General features: G+C 36.8%; 2 protein-coding genes and 1 non-coding gene across 13 annotated transcripts; 1 reads left to right on the plus strand and 2 right to left on the minus strand.

The window, feature by feature from the left end:
* Positions 1-7,746: 7,746 nt before the first annotated feature.
* On the minus strand, positions 7,747-9,800 carry LOC132129406 (pancreatic progenitor cell differentiation and proliferation factor B-like). Its single transcript, XM_059540984.1, has 5 exons — positions 9,614-9,800; positions 9,017-9,109; positions 8,837-8,914; positions 8,352-8,451; positions 7,747-8,175 (listed from the first exon to the last, which is right to left on the minus strand). The coding sequence occupies exons 2-5, from the start codon at positions 9,069-9,071 to the stop codon at positions 8,052-8,054; spliced, it is 357 nt and encodes a 118-aa protein (XP_059396967.1). The 5' UTR covers positions 9,072-9,109; positions 9,614-9,800; the 3' UTR covers positions 7,747-8,051.
* A 346-nt stretch (positions 9,801-10,146) lies between these two features.
* Positions 10,147-10,218, plus strand: trnae-cuc (transfer RNA glutamic acid (anticodon CUC)). Its single transcript has one exon. It is a non-coding gene; the product is annotated as a tRNA-Glu (tRNA).
* A 718-nt stretch (positions 10,219-10,936) lies between these two features.
* Positions 10,937-23,017, minus strand: LOC132129425 (tumor protein D54-like). 11 transcript variants are annotated; one of them, XM_059541012.1, is made up of 10 exons: positions 22,780-23,017; positions 19,760-19,911; positions 19,423-19,571; positions 17,805-17,864; positions 15,914-15,961; positions 14,922-15,023; positions 13,939-13,965; positions 13,544-13,588; positions 13,221-13,269; positions 10,937-12,501 (listed from the first exon to the last, which is right to left on the minus strand). In XM_059541012.1, the coding sequence occupies exons 1-10, from the start codon at positions 22,796-22,798 to the stop codon at positions 12,415-12,417; spliced, it is 738 nt and encodes a 245-aa protein (XP_059396995.1). In that variant the 5' UTR covers positions 22,799-23,017; the 3' UTR covers positions 10,937-12,414. The 11 variants fall into 11 exon arrangements, with proteins under 11 accessions (XP_059396995.1, XP_059396996.1, XP_059397000.1 ...); XM_059541013.1 differs by having other exon boundaries at positions 13,544-13,585; positions 22,780-23,016; XM_059541017.1 differs by lacking the exon at positions 17,805-17,864 and having other exon boundaries at positions 13,544-13,585; positions 22,780-23,016.
* Positions 23,018-23,344: the final 327 nt, after the last annotated feature.

The following is a 23,344-nucleotide window of genomic DNA, read 5'->3' on the forward strand; positions in this document are numbered from 1 at the left end:
TTAAGCTGGGTTCACCCAATAGATGAATCAGACCTGTACAATATCTAATGTCACCAGCAGATGGCGACACACCATTATTTCAGAGGTAAGCTGTTGCAGTTTTATGTAGTGGCATGTCATTTACTCGTTGCAAAGCACGAAACGGCAAAAAAAAAAAAAAAAATATATATATATATATATATATATATATATATATATTTCAGAACATGTTTTTCAAATTGTTATGCTTATGTCATGAGGCCAATGATGTACTAGACTCATCCATAAACACTGCCACCCTCAAGCTGTAACTACAACAACAAACACCATATACCTCTATGGAGGCTTTTCTATGTTTCACATACAAATAAGCTGTTTTCTGACAGTAATGACAAGACAAGAGCTGTTGATGTATGGGATCATGTGCTGTCCTCAGAGACATGGACATTCCTGTTATTCCTTTTAGCATAACACATTTTAGCATCATTTCTTAAGATACTGTATTTCTTTATGGCACTATCAAAATGAAATGTACATGGGGTGGTTTTTAAATATTTTCATTACATTGATTTGCCATTGATATGCAGTAACAATTAACATTAAAAACACAGTTTAAAAAATATTACTACGGTGCCCAGGAGAGAACATGGTCGGTTCACTTAGCTTTGCCGTGGCCACAAGATAATAATATAGCTATAGCCCCATCAAGAACTTTGACAGTTATGCCAATAAAGTTTTGACGTGATGATTAATCAGTGTGTTGTGTTTTCATTTACAAATGAAAGTACGTGAATGATTAATTCCTCGAAGAAACACTATTGTATTTATAATTCTGGTCTATTAATTAGCCGAAATAAAATGAAACGTGTTAAATTTCAAATGCATTCAAGCAAAAACTCCAGTCAGCATAATCAAAGCTTGATTTTCATGTTGAGCATGTACAAAAGGCTATTATTTACAAAACTATTCTGAATGTTTTGAAGAGATCGAAATGAAGCAATAAAAGAATATAAACTAATATAAAATATAACCAATAATAATAGTCTAATAATAATAATAATATACAAATATTACGGGGAAAAGACAATCAGTTAATGGACTTATAAGACTGTAGGATGGATAAAAATGTTTACTTGTAGGCCTATTTTATATTATGCACTCTGTAACATTTATTCATGATAAACTTCATTTGAATGCTGACTATCACACGTAATAAAGTCCAGTAGCCAAGACATATGGTTAACATAATAATTTAATAATGAAATGTTTTCTATAATAATTAATATAATTGTGAGATTCAAAATAAAATATTCATGATAATCTCTGATAATTCTGGGTTGCTATGGTCACGCAGGTTTGTTTAAGCATTAAACTCGTGGCCACTAGAAAAACATGTCTTTCCCTTAACATAGCATCTGGAGGCCACGACATAAGGATGTTGATATCTCAACAAAATGATCTCGTGGCCACGACATATTATCATGTTCTCACAAGTTATTGTCTAGGCCACGACAAAACTAAGTGAACCAACCATGTTCCCTCCCGGGCACCGTAAATTACAGATGTTTCTGTTTCTAATCTTTTTATAGGTTACACTTTCCACCTTGTAAGTGTTTTAGAAAACCCATTTACCTAAAAATCCAGTTCCTAATGACATCGTCCACCAGGAAGTAATTTATTTTAGTGGGAAAACAACAGCATAGACAACGGTAAGTTTGAAATATCAAATAAAGGCTATTTTGTAAACCTTAACAAACAGTTAATCGCTTAATCTAACAGGTATCCAGCTTTGCTTGAAGTCGCTCAGAGTAATGATGGTGTTATGGTGACATGATCTCTTCCAGGGAAAGCTCCTCTAGTTCCCCATGTGACAGTGATTTATGGTCAGACTCAGCCATGCAGCAGGAGGAGGAGGTTCAAAGAGCTGCTCATGCTGTCAGAGCGTGATCAGCGCTGGATCTGCTCCTGTCACTCATTTCTACTGGAAAACAGCTGTTTTCACTTCCCTGTACAATCGATATGTTTGATCTTAGCATGCAAACCATCTAGCTAGCCTAGTATAACATTTTTCACGTAAGGTGATTGCACTTTCCATTTAGCTTAGGCAACTCCAATATGCAATTAATTGTTTGAATTGTTTAACTGGGTCTGTATTTTGGATTCAGGGCCAGTCTTGGTACTTAAAACTGCACATTTCTAAACAAAAAATGCATTTCTGTGAATTCAGCCTGGTCAAAGTTCACCTAAGGCAACTTTAAATCACAAAATATGACAATAACAATAATCACAAGTAGCCTATTACATGACCTCAAGTTCATAAGCTTGGACCAAAAGCTTGCATTAAATATTAGCAGGAAATTCCCAAGTCAATGTAGCACTTTTTGCATTTATTTTATTAAAAGGAGCAAAATTATCAAAATACTAAGCTTAGGTCAACAGATTACTGTATATCATTATTTTTTTATATTTTGCTTTTGCCTTGTGCTGTAATTGTTTTGTGCCATTATTGTTTATATCTATCACTTCTGTGCACTTCAACAATCTGTTGTGGTTTTGGATCTTAAAAAAAAAAAAATAGGTCAGCCACTCTGCATGTCTTCCCCGGGCTGCAGCACCCTGTCTGATGTGTGCTAGTGTGCCACACTGTTAACCACACGAGTGAGTATCGACACTTCTGAGGGCAACAACTAACCAGGCAGTTTATATGACCTTACCATGCTGTCATCGTTCAGTGTGTAACATTACTCTCAAAGATGATGAAGATATTTAAAGCATATAAAATAGCACAGTTTATTAAAGAAAACACCAGAAGGTAATCCAAACAGCAAGCCAACCTACAAAACAGTGCATTGCACAAACAACACCAGAGCACCGAAAAAAGAAAACAGAGCAACTTAAATACAGGGCAAACAAGGGAAATAATGAAAAACACCTAGATGAATCACCACCACAAAGACCAAAATAATGAAGTCTGTGACACATTGGATGGAGATAATATTACCAGAGTAGGAAATGTCCGTACTTATGAATATAGCTGCAGCTTTCATGGTGCTATTTTGCAAAATTGCACTGTCAGCTGAGGTCAACCACAAATAGACATGCACCCATTAACCTCTGGCAGCAAGCCAGGTTTTACAGTGTTGTGGGTGCAGTGTGGGTAACTGTTTTGAGTGTTTCTATAGTGCTATCATATGAGTGTCATTTTCAGCTCTAAACAGGCCTAATTTAACCTAAATGTTAATTACAGGGGACATATTCTCTCGGTATTTTAGCCAGTTTAATGCATAAAAATTTAATAAAAATAGTATTATTATTATTCATTACTTTGTACCTGTTTCTCTTGTCCCCCTATATTATTCTCTTCTCACCATTCACCTTTATACAGGATAAACTTTAATGCAAGGCAGGACTGTCAACAGCCAAACTGAATGCTTTACCCCACTGGCTCCTCCTAGACTCTTTAGCAGGCGTCACATAACATGGAGCTTTCTGACGGAGTCCTGTTTTTCTTGCCAGGAGAATATAGGTCAAAGTGGGCTGATGGCTTGCAGGTTTTTTTCTAACCTCAAAGACTTATGGGTAGAATTTTGCAGGGATTACTATGGAAATAATGAAAATACAGAATGGCAACAAGAACACAATCTACAGTCAGTATGATTAATAAACAGAGTGTACTTTGTTACAATAAAACTCTAGCGTCCATGTGCAAATGTTTAAGCTCATATCTTTTGCAAAGAATTGGAAAATATGTAAACCGCATAGAAGCATCAGAACATTTCCTTCATCCCAGTGTTTTACTCAAACGGTCAAGAAAACATAAGGGTGATCCTAAGGGTGGGACCTTCAGCTTCTTAGTGAATGGCTTGTCAGTCCTTGAGCCTGAAGCAAAGGAGGGGTTTGATATAAAGCTACCTCATCTGTGTTTGGATATGCTCAACAAGTCCAGGCTTTCCCTTCGTCACAATATTTAAAACGAAAGAGTCATGCAGGAGACTGCAGAGCTGTCGAGAATCATTGTATTCGGCATCAAAACAAGAGCACCAGTATAGACGAGTTCAAACGATACATTTCTGGCTGGCTATATAGAGCAAAGATCATTTCCATGATTCCAGCTATATGAATGCATGCTATCTTCTCTCAGACTGTAGTGTGGAAGAAGTGATTTTATTTTTAGAGGTGGAACAGTATTTTGATAGAGGTAATCTAACACGCCTTGAAAATAAAGAGTATGACCGATTTTTCAGTCAAACAGGACTTATGTCAAATCACACAAAAATGACTATTACTATTACTAGACATAGTGAATTCACACATAACAAACTAACGTAACAACTGTTTTTCACTCTTTCTGCAAGTTACTGTATCGATATCGAAATATGTGACAACAAGTGACTTCCTATATGTGTATGTCACTGTTTTTTATTTGATTCATTTAAAATGATGTATTCATCCAGGAATAAAAGAGTGAGTTATTGATTTATTCACTCAACTGGTGAGGTAAAGGCCTGATTATGATTCTTTATGCTTATGCTAGCTTATGTGTAAAGCTGAACGTGTAGCCTTTCAAAGTGAGCTACATTTGATAGTGAGCAAAGACACTCGACACATACGCACCAGAATGTTTAATCTTTGTGTGTGTTATTTCTATTTCTGTACTAAAATGTCCTTATACTCATTTAAACCTATTATTCCATCTCTTCCATTACTTTTTTGACTGTGCATACCCTAGTAAAAACAGAACTAGTCTACTTTGGGCTTCATATTACTGGCTTCCACAACTCTACAGAGGACAAGCATATTCTGTTTACAGTTTGAGCAAAACTGGAATAAAAGTCCTTTCTTTGACTTTTGACACAATAAACATTTTATGTGGAATCAACATGTTTTGTCTTTTTTTAAAGCATGATAAGAGTTTGAGGTTTTTCCTCACATAGGACTTTGACCATTTTTTTTTTTTTTTGCTATCATGTTTATGTGGCTCTGATGAGAATATTTGTTCCCTGACCATAAAATAAAGCTTGTTCAGCACTGACCTTAACTCCTCCTCCTTTGCCTTATGTTTCCAGGTTCCAAAGGACACCCCACTTTCCAAGCATTTGGTTCTGTCATATTTACACATGAAAGCTGACCATGACCACCATAAATGCCCCTGTGTGTCTCCTTGCTCGGAATGAGTTTTATCGGAGTAAGTGCAGAGCTATTTTTAGCTCTTCTCTGTTTAATCAGCTACAGGACACGTGTTATTCTGACTAACTGTGGTTTCCCAAAGCTCTATTTGTTTCTCATCAATGACCTTGTACCTGAATGTACAGCACACACTTTTAGCCTTATCAACAGACATAGTCATTGACTAATTTGTTGACCAAACAAAAACAATCAGTTCCAATTTTGTGAATTGCCAGAAATAAACCTAATTTTAGTTCTAAAAACATGTGACGATATGTAATACATATATATGAAACCAAAATGTTTAATATTACATTTAAAGGATGAATCCTGACTAAAGTTATAAAGTTAAGTTATATATATATATATATATATATATATATATATATATATATATATATATATATATATATATATATATATATAAAATGCATGACTAAGAGGATGTACTCAGTGGGGCTGTGGACATTAGAAATGGTTTTCTTCAGATTCTGTGTACGTGTTTCTGTATGTGATGGTTTTTGTTTGCAGGCATCCACAGACAAAATGAAGGCAGTCAGAAGTTTTTATGATAAATTAATGGAACCAAAGCAAAGGCAAGTGTCTGTCTGGGTGACCAAAAATAGATTTACATTTAGCCCTACTGACAACAAGTCCATGTCTTTCTATCTAAATACAGATTAAGGGCCAAGGAGCGATGGCTGGACAATAAATGTGGTTTTAAAGAGTCCGGCATCCAGGGGAACCTCTTCCAAACGGCTAAAACCCTGCTGATGGTGAGGTGAAGAAGACAACTGCACAAGAATAGTGTAGAATGCTGGAAAAAAATATGCTTTACTACAGACACAATATGTGAATGTGCTGTTTAAAAGCGCTGCTCCAATAATTTATAGGCTTCTAGTTTTTATTTTTTTAGGGGCTCAAGCGTAGGATCGTAAGGATTTTTATAATTTTTTTTCTGCCATAAAACTTAACATGCAGACCAAACAGTAAAGCCTAGAGACATGAAACTTGGCCAGATGGAAGAGCTCAATTTGGGACTGACTGAATTTGAGACTGGCAAAGACTCACCCCAATGCTAAACAATAGCAAAATAATGTGATGATGATGTCTTCTTTCGTATGTGTTTGTTTAATGCTTTAAATGCCAGGTTATTTTTTAATTTTATTTTTTTACTTGGTTACTTGCAGCATTATTTAGAGATCTTGAGACGGACAAATTATTTTTAGTTCATACACAACCATTCAGAAGTTCGGGGTTATCATTTCATGCTCCTCTGCTGGACCAACCTAAACTGTAATGTGTGTTTTGACATATAACACTGTTAGATTTACTTTTCAAGATTAATTTGACACAGCATTTAATGACCTTTTAAATACATAGAACATTTTTTGTTGGCTACATAGGAAATAGCCAATATGGCAACTGGGTAAAATGATTAGTCATTTACAGATTTTAACATCCCTCAATTCTGGCCATGAAAAGTGCATTCAATTTCTTCTCATCTTCTATAAACTACCAATCACTGAACCTGTCACAGTCTCTTAGTTGGGAGCTGTTGCTGCGAACAAAGGAGAAATGATGTCTGAAAAAGAACCGAGTCAGCATGCCACAAAGAGGCTTTTCCATGCATCTAGCCAACCATCAGAACTTAGTGACCTGGAAAACCCATGTACACATGGGAACAAAGCTGTACAACGTCATCTCTACTGAGCAATTTTCCATATTGGCTGTTTCTAATAATCATTATCTTGGTGTTTGCTCTACCACCCACACTGCTTATTTTGAAGTGTGCTATTTTGTGTACACAAACCATATAAAAATTATGAAATAGGTGTTGTCTGCTCAGAACGCAATGTTTAGCAAAATGCTTAATTCCTCTTGAGAGCACTTCAAACCTTTATTCCAAGTCTTTATTCCTGGACCTGCTGCTCGCTCTACTCAAAAGGGATGCGGAGCTCAAAGCGATTTTTTTTTTTATTGAAACAACTTTTCCTAAAAAATATTTAACGGTTACTTTTTTTGGGGATCATTTCTGTATGAGGAGAACTGACATGTCACTAAAGAGCAGTTGTTGTGTACTATCCAAGAGTCCTGTTTGTCTCATTGCCAAAGTCCATTTTGAATGCAGACACACTGAATTTAGCTTCAGCATGCTTATATAGTCAAATCATTCTTTTATATGAAATGAATAGAATGCAGAAGGGGACACCTTTTAATCACTGCACACTTAGAACACACCAATTAGTGCACGATGATACACACTTACACAATTCCCCATAACCATGTCAAACATTAAAATAACTGCAAATAAATTGAGGACAGAATCTCCTCTCCAAGATTAATTTTAGAGAGGATAAAAAAAGGCAGCATTCATTTTAGCATTTGATTATTGCTGCACTTTTTCTGAAATCCAGCTTTCTGTAAACTATTATATGCAAACTATGAAACCTATTTTTTGGAAAAGGGGGTCTTTTTGCTTAACTGTAAAGGGGTCGATGGTTTTGTAATTTCTTCATAATACAGAAAAAAAAGAAGTGAATTTTGAATTGAATTAACATATACACACCTAAAACAAAATTAAAAGAAACTCAATAGAAGTAGTGGGCTGTTTAAGACCATTTATTATGCTGAAAAACACAGGATAAGACAACAAGTAACAAAAACATCTCCAGTGTTACAGATGTGTAAAAATGTACAAAATTCTTTTTGCATGTTTCAGCTCTTCCATTTATTATGTGATGTATACATATATATAAAACTATGAATACAAAAAAAATAGAAAAAAGAAAAAAAAAGTACTAAAACAGCCCATTATATGGATGGGGAATTTAAAAAAAAAAAAGAAAAAGAAAAGAGGAGCCGATTCTGTCCCCTAGCGTTGGTGTCCTGATCTGGTGTCGGATTCAGGAACGAGGAGAACACCCCGCCTCCGACTTGCCTGCATCACTACTTTCGCTCACTTGCTTCATCACCATTTCCCGGGCAATACACGTCACCTGCCCATTGGTCACACTCACCACCCCTGACCTGCAGAGAGCCATCAGATTAAGGGATTTAGAATTAAGGAACTGAGGTGAAAATATCACCCCTTGTTATAAAATCTAAAATTTGCAACTGCATCTGCAATTAAGTGTGCATCAGCACTTGGCAAGGCCTTCGTGTTACATGCGCCAACTCGGGTGAAACTCAATCCAGTGACTCACTTCTGCTGAGCCTCCTCAGTAAGAGTTCCCATCCCAGGCTGGTTCTGCTTCCCAAAGAAGAAACTGGACCACCAATGACCAGAATCCTGTTTGGGCAGACCTAGAGCACAATTAAACAACAGGTCAGAACAAGCAAAGCACCACCAGTCTAATATTCCAATGGATTTAGTATACAATGATGTAGGCACAATCACTGTTAAAGAGTCTCTAAACAAAGACATGTAGGCCGATGCATGCATGCAGTCAGGAAAAGTTAACAGCGCAATCAAAGATGACTAAGCAACAGTCCTTTGTCACTGATTTCCTTGACAGCAAATTACTCTGAGGCAATCAGACAAGTATCCATTTCAACAGACCTGTGATTATAGATTCAAACTGTGCAAATCCTGTTGCACAATGTGTAAATGTCTTCCTGTCAAATCCGTTGCAATGAAGTATTGATTGAGGGGGTGGGGTGAAAAGAGACAGAAATTTAAGTAATTCACCTGGGTGATGTGGAATAACCTCCCCACTGTACTCTGAGCTGCCACATGAGCTGTTACTGGATGTAGAGCCAATGCGCCCTGAAAAAAAAAACAGTCTTAGAAGCCAAATTCTCTTTATAACGTCAACTATTAATAGTTGCATAAAACTATAACAGTAAAACACTTGCAAAGGCAACTTACTTCTGTAGTAGTCGTGAGTAGCAACTAGGGAACCACTAGCTGGGATGGCTGCCATTTTACAGACGTGTGTATACAGGGACTTCGATGGAAACCCTGTGAGAAGACATTTGGTCAGACATGAGTGCTTCTGTGGTAAATATAACCAACTAGATATTAACTTCTCATCTAAAACCTGAGAATGGATTTCAATGAATACAGACTCAAAGAAAGCATTTAAAAGATTTAATCTCTCACAACATGGTTTTGGTGACACATTGGTATTGTAAATGCTACTCATTATACGGTTTAGTGCCAAACAAGAAGACTAACTAAACTGACATTTTGACACTTGAGACCTTCATCACAAAAAAAAGCTTCCTACAGCATTTTTCAGAAGGCTATGCTATACGATGATGATACAGTAACGGTAACGTTAATCCCACTGGAATTACAGCAACTGTGTTCACAAAACAAACATTTTTGTCTTAAACGTGAGCAAAAAATGCACTATTACAGATATACGACTCTAATAGTGTTAGATTAAATTAATTATTATCAGACTATCCGACACAAACAATGACCACCCTTTAAAATATGAGGCGTTAACCACAAACTCACCTTCTTGTGCCGCTCGTGCTGATGTAATTAAAGCACCCTGCTCAAATCAGTCGGAGGCTTTTGGGGAAAACGCTAGGCGACGGGGCCCATTTGAAAAAGTTTGGATGGATAAGACCCTCCACGTTCGGAAATGTCTAACTTAACTATACGGCAGCGCTGCTGTATTTTTTAACAAAAACAACTCGTTCGCTTACATTTATACCGAGAGATGACGTCGACGAGAAGCACTGGTGACGGAGGCGTGGCCTTTCGCTCCTCTATAAAATCGTCATCGTGGAACCGGATCAAACCAGCAACAGCCAGGACAAAACGACTCGTGCTTTAAACCATAGACAGTAAACAGGCGTAATGCTGATGCTAAACGGGGCAACTTTGGGCACTGTTGCCGCTAACGACCAACCAGGTTAGATATAGGGCCCACGACCGGTTTAAAGTATTCAGATAGAAATTAGCCATTCTCAATGATATGATTTTAAAAGTTGCCCGTCTAACATCAGGTAGGATTTCGACTTTGCGGTTGTTACTGTAGACATTCCCTGGTGGTCTAGTGGTTAGGATTCGGCGCTCTCACCGCCGCGGCCCGGGTTCGATTCCCGGTCAGGGAATGACAGTTTTTGTGAGGTTTCTCAACTGTACACTCATCATTCATAACAAAACAACACCGTGAACGCGTATTTGCTGTTATTCAGAATATAATCTGCGTTTTATGACTACACCCTTATGAATATAAGCCGTTTGCCTACCGATGATCATATTCTAAACTGAAGACTGTTTGCTTTTTAGCCATAAAGGACGATTTGGGGAACACAAACAAGGAATAATAGAAGCTGAATAGTTTTATTCTTCGTTTCTTTACTGATGTTCATATTATATTCGTATTGAGCTTGGGTGGGTCAGAGAAAAAGAAAAAGAAAGAGTTTCTAATTATTAGCTAATTAAAATGGTAAAAGAAATCTGAAAAAAAAAATGCATTACGTTACGGCAGGTCATGAAAAGGCTATTATAAGGTGTTTACTATAAAATCAAGCTTTTGACGCCTGGGCTGGTTGAGAGACTGAATCCAAGGGCCAAATACCAAACTTGATTGAAGGCCCTGGATCAAAAGGAAATGTTACATTTTATCCAACTTTATGTTTACTAATAAAATTCATATTCTCTCTATATATTTAAATGCAAAAATAAAACAAATGGTAAAACAATTGCATCCAAAGTGCAAAGAGCCTGTAGATTCAGCACGTCTTCTCCAGTGCGTGCTGTACTGCCACCTCCTGGCAGATTTATGTCACTATCATTATGAAAGGAAGAGAAAAGAACAAACCAAAAGCCACTTGAACGAATGCTTTATTGATATAGAAATAACTGACAAAATAAATGAAGCATAACACCACTGTTGTTGTTGTTAAAGAAAACAATCTGTGCCTTTAAATCTGAACAGCTAGGCAGATAACGCAAATTTAAAGCTATATGGTGCCTCACTAAACAAACTCCCAAAATGACTACTCAAAATAATAATAAAAAAGTCCTTTCCCTCTGAACGTTCATGATCTTACGTCATCTTTTCACCGTTTGCAGAACTACAGGTGTATCCACATAATTCTATGGCGTTTTACACATGGCTTAGTTGGCATCTCATCATCTGCATCAGTCCAATGTGTGCAATCCCTTGCATCTCAAACAATGAGGCAGGTAATCATTGTGTAATATACTGAAACAAAGCCACCAACTGACACCCATGTAAGTGAATAAAATATCACGATAGAACAAAATTAAGCAAAATAAAAGATTATATTTACTTATAATGAAATATATTCCAATATCTTTCAGGTAAAAAGTGACTGTGCTACCATACAGACTACACTAGCGTTCACGTCTTTTGTTAGAAATCAACAAATTCCTCTAACAAAAGACATTTAACTTACTTAGCAGGACCTACTCGCCATTTGACATTTTGTGTAAGTGAGAGTAACTTTTATTTTTAGTTCTTAAATTGAACAGTGATCTTTGTGACGTGAGAGTCTGTGTGTGTGAAACATTCTGGCATCAAAAGGTGTATGGCATCTGGTACACACAGCATGGCACAAAGCAAAGGCAAGAGATTCCCGACAAACACAGCATAAATAAAACATTCCCATCAGTGAAAAGAAAAAAAACGGAACAAGAGCAAGAAAAGGCAAAGTTTAAAAAAAGAAAAAGAAAAAAACAAGTTAATGTGACGTTTTTGCCAGCGATGCAATAGAGAGTGAGAGTGTAAGGTCAGACATTCACCAGGTGTACAGCAAAGCATCACTTCACATCGTACTGAGAGTAAAAAAACAACTCAACTGAATGCTCAGCAGCATAGAAACCAGCAGCAAGTTTCTTTTCTTTACTGGTCTAAAATCCTCCCCCCTTGAGATTGAAATGTTTCTTCACTGTGTATTTTGTACCCGTCTGCCGCTTGATGAATGCTGCTAGGCAGTACTGTTTAAATAGTTATTTGTATTCCATTATAGTCATATATAGATAAAAGTTATGTAAAAACATTATGCAAAGCAGTGTAAAATAGTTTCTAATACAAAATGATTAATCATTTTCTTCTTTTGTACAACTTGTGATGATTTCATGATAACAGAATCTGTACTACGTGTGTGTTTTCAGTGAGATGAGCAAGCACATGCTAGCAGTAGGTGAAGGGGTGTCAAAGGAAGGAGGGATGAAAGAATTCAGACAGAACAAGAGAGAGAGAGAAGGGGAGAACGGAAGTGTGGGTGTAGTCAGGATTCACAAAGAATGAGATGAGTGTTTAAATCAAGAGGGTGGGTTCAGAACGGAGCGTTGTCCTGCACCGGGTTGGACTCGTTCGGAGAGTGGACACTTTCACCATTGGCTTTGCCTCCAACCACCTTATACTGAGACACACAAACAGAAGAACCATTAAGAGACACGCTGGACACCGAGTGTTCAAGATAAGGGAAATATCATTTTAAGATCAAGTTTAAAAAGCATGCGTCAAGTTCTTAGACATGCTCTACACAGCATAGTCATGTCTGTGTAATATGGTTTTTTAACACTTTTATATCCTTTTTTAACAAAAGTTTACATTTAACGACTCAAAATCATCTGGTGTAATTATAAAGTAAAACATGTATTATTTTTTTTTAAATTCAGTTTTTGAGGGGAAAATTGGCATTGAGGGACTTCAAGGGCCCTCTTTACAACACTGATAATAATAAGAAATGTTTCTTGAACACCAAATCAGCATGACAGAATGATTTCTGAAGGATCATGTGAGACTGAAGACTGGAGTAATGATGCTGAAAATACAGCTTTGTCAGCACAGGAATAAATGACACTTTAAAATACAAAAAAGTCATTTTAAATTAAACCCCCTCCCCACAATATTACAATTTTACTATTTTTTTTTATCAAATAAATGTAGCCTTGTTGAGTATATGAGACCCATTTCTGCACGATGGTTGGACCGCTTGCCTTTGATCTGATGGACAAATGTGCTCGTTTTTGTCTTTGTCAATATTTGAAATATATCAGATGTATTTCTGAATAAATGAACAGATCTGCCAAAAATGAGCATTGTGTATTTGACCCAGTTTCAAAAGTGAAGCCTTACCTTGATGTTTTCAACTTTGTCCTCAAATGATTTGAAGGTTTGAGAGTTCCTATTTAACGAAACACACATTAATCCCAGAGTTCATAGCAGAAGAAACATTACGATCAATTAGACATGCGCAAGTGGAGTTAGTAAAGTAACTGGCTGATAAAAGGTTAAAATAAATACCTAAATAAATAATCGAGCTTTATGAAAATATTCAATCCAGCAGTTTAAACAATTTAGAATTGTTACTAATAATCATTTGAAAATCTGATATTTTATTGTCTAATGAATCCGAAACGGTTTGAATCAAGAGGCAGTGGTTTACCCTAGTACTTTACCTCATAGTTGGCATACTTATTGAATGGCGAATGGAGTAGTTGCTACTTCGAAAGCATTAAAAGGAGAAAAAGTTGTGTGTGTTAGCAAGCAAACAGGACAGCACGCAAGGCAGAGAGATCAGCTGGAGTACACCACACAAAGACTGCTAGTATGTCTGTGACATTTACTGCTCAAACTTCTGATCTTTAAAAATCACATATGTTCACACATGATATAGCACCGTAATCATGCAAAAGCAGGTACGAATCAGAATTAGCAGGGTTTTGGAGCTAAAATAACATTAAAATCAATATTACATTAAAATTATAATTATATTTTTTATTAAATGGGCTTGGTATTACAAACAGAGCTCTATGTAAAGTGTAAATTCTTTGATGACATTAATCAGTCTTACCCAAAGGAGTTAGAGAAAGGAAGAGCTCTGTAAGGGCAGCGTTTCGAAAGAAAGCGAAATACAAAAGCAATCAGGTCGGGTGTTACGCATGACCAAAGCAAGCAGGAAGAACAAATGATGAGAATTATTGTTCTGATATTGAGGAATACAGGGAACAGCCAAGTGAACCAAAAAACAATCAATGGTGTGTGTGTGTGTGTGTGTGTGTGGGGGGGGGGGGGGGGGGTGTTATGATGGATAGATGTTAATGACTGAAAGTGATAGTATATGCAGTAAAGTGAATCAGGAGCCAGGAAAAGAGGTAAGGGAGCGCTTCTGTTCATCATATGAGGAGTATAACAGTCGGTTACAGTTAAATATAGTTGACTGTGGTCACACTGCATTAACACTCATTATGGATAATGATGGCTTCATAGATGATAATGAATGGCTGCAGGATATGACGCATGCAAAAGAGTGGACCATAACCAGGGAGAGAAGGGACTGAGGGAACGCATGCATGAAGGCTTTGTTCACACTGTATTCAAATCCAATTCAGTTTCAAATCCAATCTTTTGTCTGCATTGTGATTTCGTATGGATGTTGTTTGGATTGTATATTTCTTTTATTTTCTGTATTAAGGATTAATGATTATGAGTAGGATTTTTGCCGCCTGTCTAAACAAAGCCAAAGATAGAATGAATAAAATCAAAGGGATGGGATGAGGATCCAATATATGCCACATACACACAGATAAATGCAGTTTAGGATAAATCATTAATTGTTTTGACACAACAGAACTGCTTAGTTCGACAAAACACTTGGACATTAACCAGGAACAGTGTGTTAGTCTTAATTCATATTACCCAAGAAAAATGGTAAATTAAATAAAAACATTTGCAAGTTAAAGAAAGGATGTGAATCTAATTGACTGCAGAATCACATTGTTATTTTTAAATGGAAGAAAAAAAAGAGAGAGTACTACATTTTGACTTGTACATTACCTCATGTCTCCCAGCTTCCTGCTGATGGCCGTGCCAACGGTGGAGAGGGCGGCTGAGGTCTTCTGTCCAGCCTGAGTCAGCGTTTCCTGAGTCTTTTTATACCTGTAAGAGGACGAACGCAGAGAGAAGAGGATGTGGGGAGAGAAAGAGAGAAATATTTAAAAAAAAAAAATAAATCACATGGAACTCTTTAATGTCCCTAAACCTCAGATAACAAACACCAGTCAGACACCCTTAAAGTCATCAGAAATGTTGTTCGCCGTTTCATTGGATATCAAATGAGAAAGAAATGCTCTTGATATACACTACCATTCAAAAGTATGGGGTAAGATTCTGTTTTAGAAAGAAAATGACATTTATTCAGAAAGGACACACTACATTAAGTAAAACTGATAAAAAATGTTATGGTAAAAATGTTACAAAAGATTTCTATATCAAATTATTGCTGGTCTGTTGAACTTTCTATTCAAAGAATCGTGAAAAATAAAGAATCATGAAAAAATACAGTTTCCATAAACACATTAAGCAAAACTGTTTTCAACATTGATAATAATTTTAAATGTTTCTTGAGTAGCAGATCAGCATATTAGAATGATTTATGAATGATCATGTGACTGAAGACTGGAGGAATGATGCTGCTTTTTCCATCACATTAATAAATAACATTTTAAAATATATGAAAATATGAACGTTTATCAAATTCCAGTTTTGAATTGTAATAATATTTCACAATATAACAGTATTTTCAAATAAATGCAGCCTTGGTAAGCATAATGGACACAAAAAAAAAAAAGTACAGATTCCAAACTTGAAATTGCAATTCACAATTCTTATAACGCAATATAAGACTGCATTATCTAATAACCCGATAATAAAAAATCCAGAGCATGTCAAGCCACCTTAAAACAATCTTTTAACCCTTCATGACCTTAAAATAGCAGAACACATCCTTTAAAATACACACAATGAATGTAAAGAATGAAGTAACTCACACTTCAGAGCTGGAAATGTCATCCAGAGTGGCAGAAGCTGAAAGATATCTACAGTACAAACGAACAGGGTAATACATTCAAATCTCCACGCTCACAATCACAACGTGCTAGAATAAACACACACATAACGCATTTCATTTTTACATTTGTGATTGTACAATTACGCTGCCTCACAAACAGAACACAAGCGCTAGTAAAATGCACAGCCAGAGAAAAACAACACCAGTTTATTTGACATCCTTCTTAAACACACAAACTCTTGGGGTTTAACTTGAGAAACTTGTGTGCTTGAATAAAATGTGTGAGTATACTGGAGCTTTCAAGCACAAGAAGTCACAGTCAGCAAATCTTGAAAGTCAAAAAGACATTACAAACCACCTTAGTTATTGGGAAACAAGTAGCATGATTTAAGTGCAGAGGATATTGCAAAGTGGATCTGGATGTAATATTCATGACTATAGCAAGTGCACAAAGGAAGCATTAATTGGCCAGCACTGCTGCAGACGTGGCATTCGTTCATCTGAACCTGACAAGACTTTCCTTAAACATATGCCCTCTCTGTAGATGTTTCTGTCTGAATGGGATTGCAACAGTGTGTAAAGAGGGAAGTGAGAGACCTCTCACACACTCATGATAACCAGCAGCCTGTCTGACAGGATTATGAACCCGCAAATACATCAGGACTGCCACTAAATGTCATGGGACCCAGGGGAAAACCACACAGGACCTTGGCAACTTTACACGATTGTAAATAAGCGAAATAGCAGCAGCTTCAACAGTTAGTAGTAGCAAAGAACCTGTTTGATATGAAGTTTTATTATAGTTAGAGCAACCTAATGTGCCTTCTTTGTTCAATATTTTATAAAAGTACATAATACACTACCATTCAAAAGTTTGGGGTCAGTATGATTTTTCTTTTAAAGAAATTAATACTTTTATTTTGCAAGGACATATTAATGTGTTCAAAGTGACAGCAATAACTTATATTCATCAAATAATTCTGAAAATATTATGAACCAACATTAAAATACAGAAATCTTAAGCAGCACAACTGTTTTTAATATCGATAATAATGAGAAATGTTTTTTTCAGAATCAAATCAGCTTATTAGAATGATTTCTGAAGGCTGGAGTAACGATGTTAAAAAAAAATCAGCATTGCATCACAGCAATAACTGACATTTTAAAATATACGAAAATGTTCACAAAATCTTTGATCAAAATGAATGCAGACAGGTGTGCTTGAGAACCAACTTTCAAATGCATTAAAAAAAAAAAAAAGTTAACCCCAAACTTTTGAACCGTAGTATAAAAGAGGTGCATTAATGTAGCGATTTCCATTTGCAGCGCTGCTATAGAAACAAATCATTTCAACAGGCAAGGATGTGAACAGCTGATGATTCAGACACGGTACATGAATGCAGAGGAACTTTTAAAGAAGCGATGTATGTTCTTGAGTGTTGCAGAGATGGAGAATTACTACTTGCATGGGTGGACAAAGAAAAGAGAAAGAGTCTAAAATATATGATGAGATATGATTCAGTATTTCAGACGCCCCCTTTAACTAAAAAGCAAAATACCTCTAGCCTTCATCACGTGGCAATTAAGATCCAGTTTTCTTCTATAAACAGCCTTTGTCTTTCAGTACTATGTAATGTGTCAGTTAGTAGTGTGGAGAATTAATGGGGCATATAAACATGTACACTGACTGTACAGCAGGTTAGAGTCAATGCTACAGACCAGTGTTAGGCTGTATTTGATATGGATTTGTTAGGTCTCCTTCTGAAACACGCTGGATTCGGGTGTTTAAATGCTCCTCATTGACAGGTCGAGAGTAGGTGAGGAGTGCATGCATTCAATGCAAATACATGCCGATGTGGTCAAACACTCACATATCACATCCCGTAACCTTCTCATTCCACTGGCCCAGCTTCTCTGACACTGCCACATAGCTAAAAAACACAAATGTGACTATGTGCTGCCTAGAGCAGAGCAGAATGACATAGTGTTACTGAGAACTCTCTCTCTGACTGACTACAAACCAATAACTCCATGGACTGAAGTACTGACAGACTAAAAGATTGGCTAGGCTAATAATTGGCTATTATTCTGCTATATTTGGCCATTTTGAGTTGCCCGTGGCTAATTTTAAAATATTTGAGTAGATACTGTGCAAAATAAGTACTCACATTCATGTATAAATGTTATGGACAACGGACATCTTATTAACAGTATGGATACTTTTCAAGTTGTAATTTTTGTTGCCGTTAAATCACACACACATACACACACACACAAACTATTTAATACTGTTGCAAGGGAGTTTTTAATACAATGGCTGAGGTAGTGATAGTAAATGTTATATATTTCTCTCTTCTGGCTGCCATAATCATGTAAATGCCTCATATTATTCCCTTTGTTGGAAATAGGTTATCTTGGATTTCTTTTTTCAATTTTGCTATTGGAGCACAAATTGTATTTGCAGTAGACTCATATTTACCTATAAGTTTACCCATCTCTGTAAACTCCAGAAATGTTAAAAAGGGGCCATTATTGGCCACCCTCTAAAATACTGTTAGTAAATGTCTAGTAAATGTAAAAACCAGGGCTGGATCCTACAAAAAAACAGGCCCTTTATTCTAAACTAATAACAGGTTTGATTAAACTCATTAAACGACAAACTCATTAAAAAAATTAAAACATGTTTAGACTACCAAAATAGTAATCGACTTCACATCAAGCCAGTCTTGGCCCACCCAACCTCAGGCTTTTAAGAGGCCAAGGTACCAACCAGGAACATCTCAGAAAAGTCCTGTAAAATACGACACAGTTTTTCCATCTACAGGATCAAAAACAGCAAACATCTGTTGTGTGTCTAAGATCTTGAGAGTCACACTCAAACCAATGGCCATGAGCTCCAGCTTGGAACACAATGAATGGTGGTGATTCATGTCAGAGTCGACTGCAATCCTCCCACAGAGCCCTTTGAAACCAGACTGCCATTGTTCAACTGATAAAACCATTACACTGAAGGACTTTCAGCTGAGGGCATAGATGCCCATCTATAATATACACTGAAAACAACAGTCATCTCCGCTGCCTGAACAGGCACTCAAGAGCTTTTTCTAATGCTATCATTTTGTAATGTACAATCCTGCAAAAAATGCAATTGGACACCTGCGACTCTTTATTTTTAGGCAGATTTCCAGCAGCATAAATAGAGAGGAATGTGTGTGAGCTGGAGGAGAGCACATTGAAGCTGGTTAGTTTGAAATTAATTCCTCCACTGATGGAACCAGCTTGCATCTGCCATCATGCAGAGTCATTACCCATTGGCCACTTCAACAAACCCTTTCAGTTCGAAATTTTGAATTATGTCAAATCACTGTCATTCCTGCAGGGTCTGTGAAAGAGGTTAAGGGTTCGACTTTGCATATGGCAACCCAGAAGACAGAACCTGTTACCTCCGGGGTTTGAGTAAGCAGGACATGTAAAGGAAGGCATCCTTACGCGTTTGAGGTCTGGACGTCCTGCCAGCTTTTGGTGATGTTCTGTTTGAGCTCGGTCAGGGGGCTCAGGCCCAGTTTACGCTTCAGCTCCGATGCATGGCGCTCTTTAGCCGACAGCACCTGTCTCAAGGTTTGGATCTCCTCCTCAACCTAAAAGGAGGATGTCACAATTTGTTTTAAAGAACTAAACAATAACTGAATAACATGATTGTATGTGTTACTTTGATTTATAATGAATCACGCTGATTTAACAATTAAACAGCCCTAATCTGAAGACATATTGGAGAAGATGAGCACATCATCAAAGCCCTGGTCATGCAGTGGCTGTAGGTGTTTACCTTGGTGAGCTCTAGTCTCAGTTCCTCGGCCTCCTCCTCTGTCAGACCCGGAGGGAGAGTCCCAGGACTCACAGCGGCCGCCCCCGTCTCTTCAGGCATGTCTGAGAGCGAGTCAGAGCCCAGGCCTTTATGTGGAGAGTTCAGATTGATGTCTGGAAGGATGAGAATGACATATGTTAAAGATGAAGTGCATCATTAAACAGAATAAAAGATTTAAAAGATTTAGTGCAAAAAGTGAGAAGTTTTTGTTTAAAACATTATATGAATAAACAATACAAATAAATTGATCTCTTTAAGTTGTTTCAAGAAAACACAACAGAAAAATTATTTGATGAAAGAAATTGCACTGTAACTAACATGTATTAGTTTTGAGAGCATACACTGACAAAATTCACTTATAGCAGATATTTTAAAATTTTACATTTTAGTCTATGGAAAATAAAACCAAAATACTGCTGGCTTAACCTGTACTACAAAGATTTTTGACCAATCAGATACTCTCTAAAATTATAATGCCCCGCCCTAATACCACCTGCAAGTAGCAATGATTTATCAATGTGACATAAATAAAGCTTATTGGCTATATTCTAATCCTTCGATTTGTCCACCCAGACTAAACTTTTCCATTGTAAATTCATCACCACAGGTTAAATTATATTATAATATTTAATTATGTAATTTATCCTGTCACCATGAACTTATGTTCACTCTTCACACAAGCATTTTATCTAACTTGCAGTCAGACGTAAAAGCATAAACAGCAGAAAACGAGGCTGAATCCAGCTTGTTATCCTATTTATTGACGTTATCCGCTCCACCTTAAAACCGCGATGCTTCTGCATTTGTTTCTTCTTATTCACGATCAACTTAAGGACCCTGTGGTTTTTCTGTTTGTTTGGGGTTTTTTTCTAACATTTTTAATGGCCAATGTTTGCACTGAAATATCAGCAATATTGGGCATTAAAGATGTAAAGGCACATACAATATGATTACAGTATTATTTAATTACTGAACGTGTCATCACCTCAACTTAGGGACCATGTGTTTTAAAGGGGTCATATGATGCTGCTAAAAAAAGAACATTAGTTTGTGTATTTGTAGTAATGAAATGTGTTTATGCGGTTTAAGAAAAAACAAAAACACACATTATTTTCCACATACTGTACACTTTTGTTTCTCTGAAACACATCAATTTTTACGAAGCTCATCCGTCTGAAAAGCGAGGTGTGCTCTCAACACAATGCATAAAAAGACAATATAAGTCATTAGAATCCAGAATTATGTCACCACTAGATGCAACAAATGCCTAGTTTGTAATGGGTTTTATTGTTTTTGTCTTGTCATGCAGGGACACACGTCATCACAGTATGGTAAGGTGAGTAACATTTCTGTCACACTCTTGAGGTATTCGGCCAATCACAACACACTGGATAGCTGGCCAATCAGAGTACACCTCGCTTTTCAGAACTATGAGCTTTGTAAAAATTTACACGTTTCAAAAAGGGAGGGCATAGAAGAGAAAAAATAATGTACAGTATGTGGAAAATAAATAGATTTTTTTTATCTTAAACTGCATAAACACATTTCATTAGACCAAATACACACACACAAAAATTATTTTTAGCAATGTCATATGACCCCTTTAATGAATCAACTGAATTAAAACAAATAATAATTCAAACAATTGTTACAAATGTCAATATCCCAAGGTAACTAGAGATCGTGCAGCTCCAGCTTGGATCCTCTAATGAAGACTTCACATGACCCAACACCTCTGAATAGATGACACCTACCCCTCCAAGGACTCCAGAACATCAACTCTGGATGATTATACTAAAATGATCAAGTTGTCATTGCTTTAAAATGCACGTGCATTTTGCTTAACTGCATATATGATATTTGTAAATACTGTAATTTGTTGCATCTTCCAACTGTGCTTTCTGATATCATCTCATAAAAGACTATTGTGGTGTTGTAACAAAACATGCATTTTCTGTAAAGCTGCTTTGAAACAACATGTAATGTGAAAAGTATTTTATAAATAAATATGAACTTAATTGAATTGAATTTATACAGTCATTACATTGTTGGTTACTATACTGTACCGTAAAGTCATGGACACAGACAACAGTTAGAAGAGCCTTGACAGTATTGGGCAGATTGGAGGCGCTATATCTCACCTGACTTTTTAAGGGTGCGTTAAAGGTCACACTGGGGGCTTATTCCCAAGGCATTAGGCTGTCACCATGTAAAATTATAGACATTTTAAATGTAGCATTTTTCAGATATGGACCCATAAATTTGATAGATCCGACAATACAGTAACAGGAGAACATTGCATTATTGGCCCGATTGGAGGCGCTAAATCTCAGCTGCATTTGAGGGTGAGTTAAAAGTAATAGTCGGGCTTTATTGGTATATATATATAACACATAGTGTATTTTTGTTATATTAAGTGTTTATATATTTATTTTTCAGCCATTCAATACACAAGTGTGTACAATTCAAAGGTTTGATCAAACAGCGCTCGAAAGCGAGGTCACGTGGGTCTGACCTATATTAATGAGACATGTAATCTGCCCCTAAACTGCCTCTTTAAATACAATCACATAATGTGTCACAACAGATAAAGGAGCGGTGTTGTCTTTACTAATAGTTTAATGATAATATCCCAAATCTATGTTGAAAATCGCCACGCCACAAGCGCACACGTCAAACACAGAGAAAGGGAACAATCATTTCCCAAATATCAACTATGATTTCGATGTGAATGAAATGGTTGTAACGCAAACACCTGCACTCAGCCTCGATGTTTTTTGTTATGCATTAGAGAAGTAACCCGATCTCCCCTTGACCAGGACACATTCACCACGCTGGGATCCAGAGATAAGGCTATTGAGAGTGAAGAGTCACGTGCCGATTTGGGTTGATTTGGCTCTAAAGTACGCCATAAACGTGTAAGTTAAGCGGTTATTGTATCGATCCAGTGTGTCGTGTCTGATTGACTTGTTTTTGTTTACCTTGATTGGCGGAATCCATGTCGTCCGTTTAGATCTTCCCAATGTTGTCTTGACAGTTACGTAATTCGGAGAAATAAAGCTCTGCGATGCGTAAAGGCGTGTCTTCCCTCTAGTTACTATCAAAGCACCCAAAAGCGCTTGACAAGCCAACAGAAGATGCCGAGCGATCAGCCAGCTCAGCTGCTGCCCAAGTGCGCTCTCTTTCCGGCGCCCTCGGATGACGTCAACAACACAGCTGAAAAACAACATCTTTTGCCCAGACTGTTTTAGCCAAATCTAGTCGATCAGCTGAACAAACGGAATACTAGAAACTGAACACATAAAGCTGTTGTAATACTTTTACACTTTATGCCCAGCTAACAGCAGACTTAGATTCATTCATCAAATCATACGGCTAGACGATTCTATAATATAGCCTTGGCGATGTGCGATTAGTGAACGGATTTTTTCCCTTTCTTTTCTGTTTTTTGTCAAATCTCTTCAGAGATGCGTTTTTAAAGATTGCTAATAAATGAAGAACTGACTTGAACTGAGAACGAATACTCTAAATTAAATCAGTATGACA

This window comes from Carassius carassius, chromosome 46 (assembly GCF_963082965.1).
Source record: "Carassius carassius chromosome 46, fCarCar2.1, whole genome shotgun sequence".
NCBI classification, from domain to species: domain Eukaryota; kingdom Metazoa; phylum Chordata; class Actinopteri; order Cypriniformes; family Cyprinidae; genus Carassius; species Carassius carassius.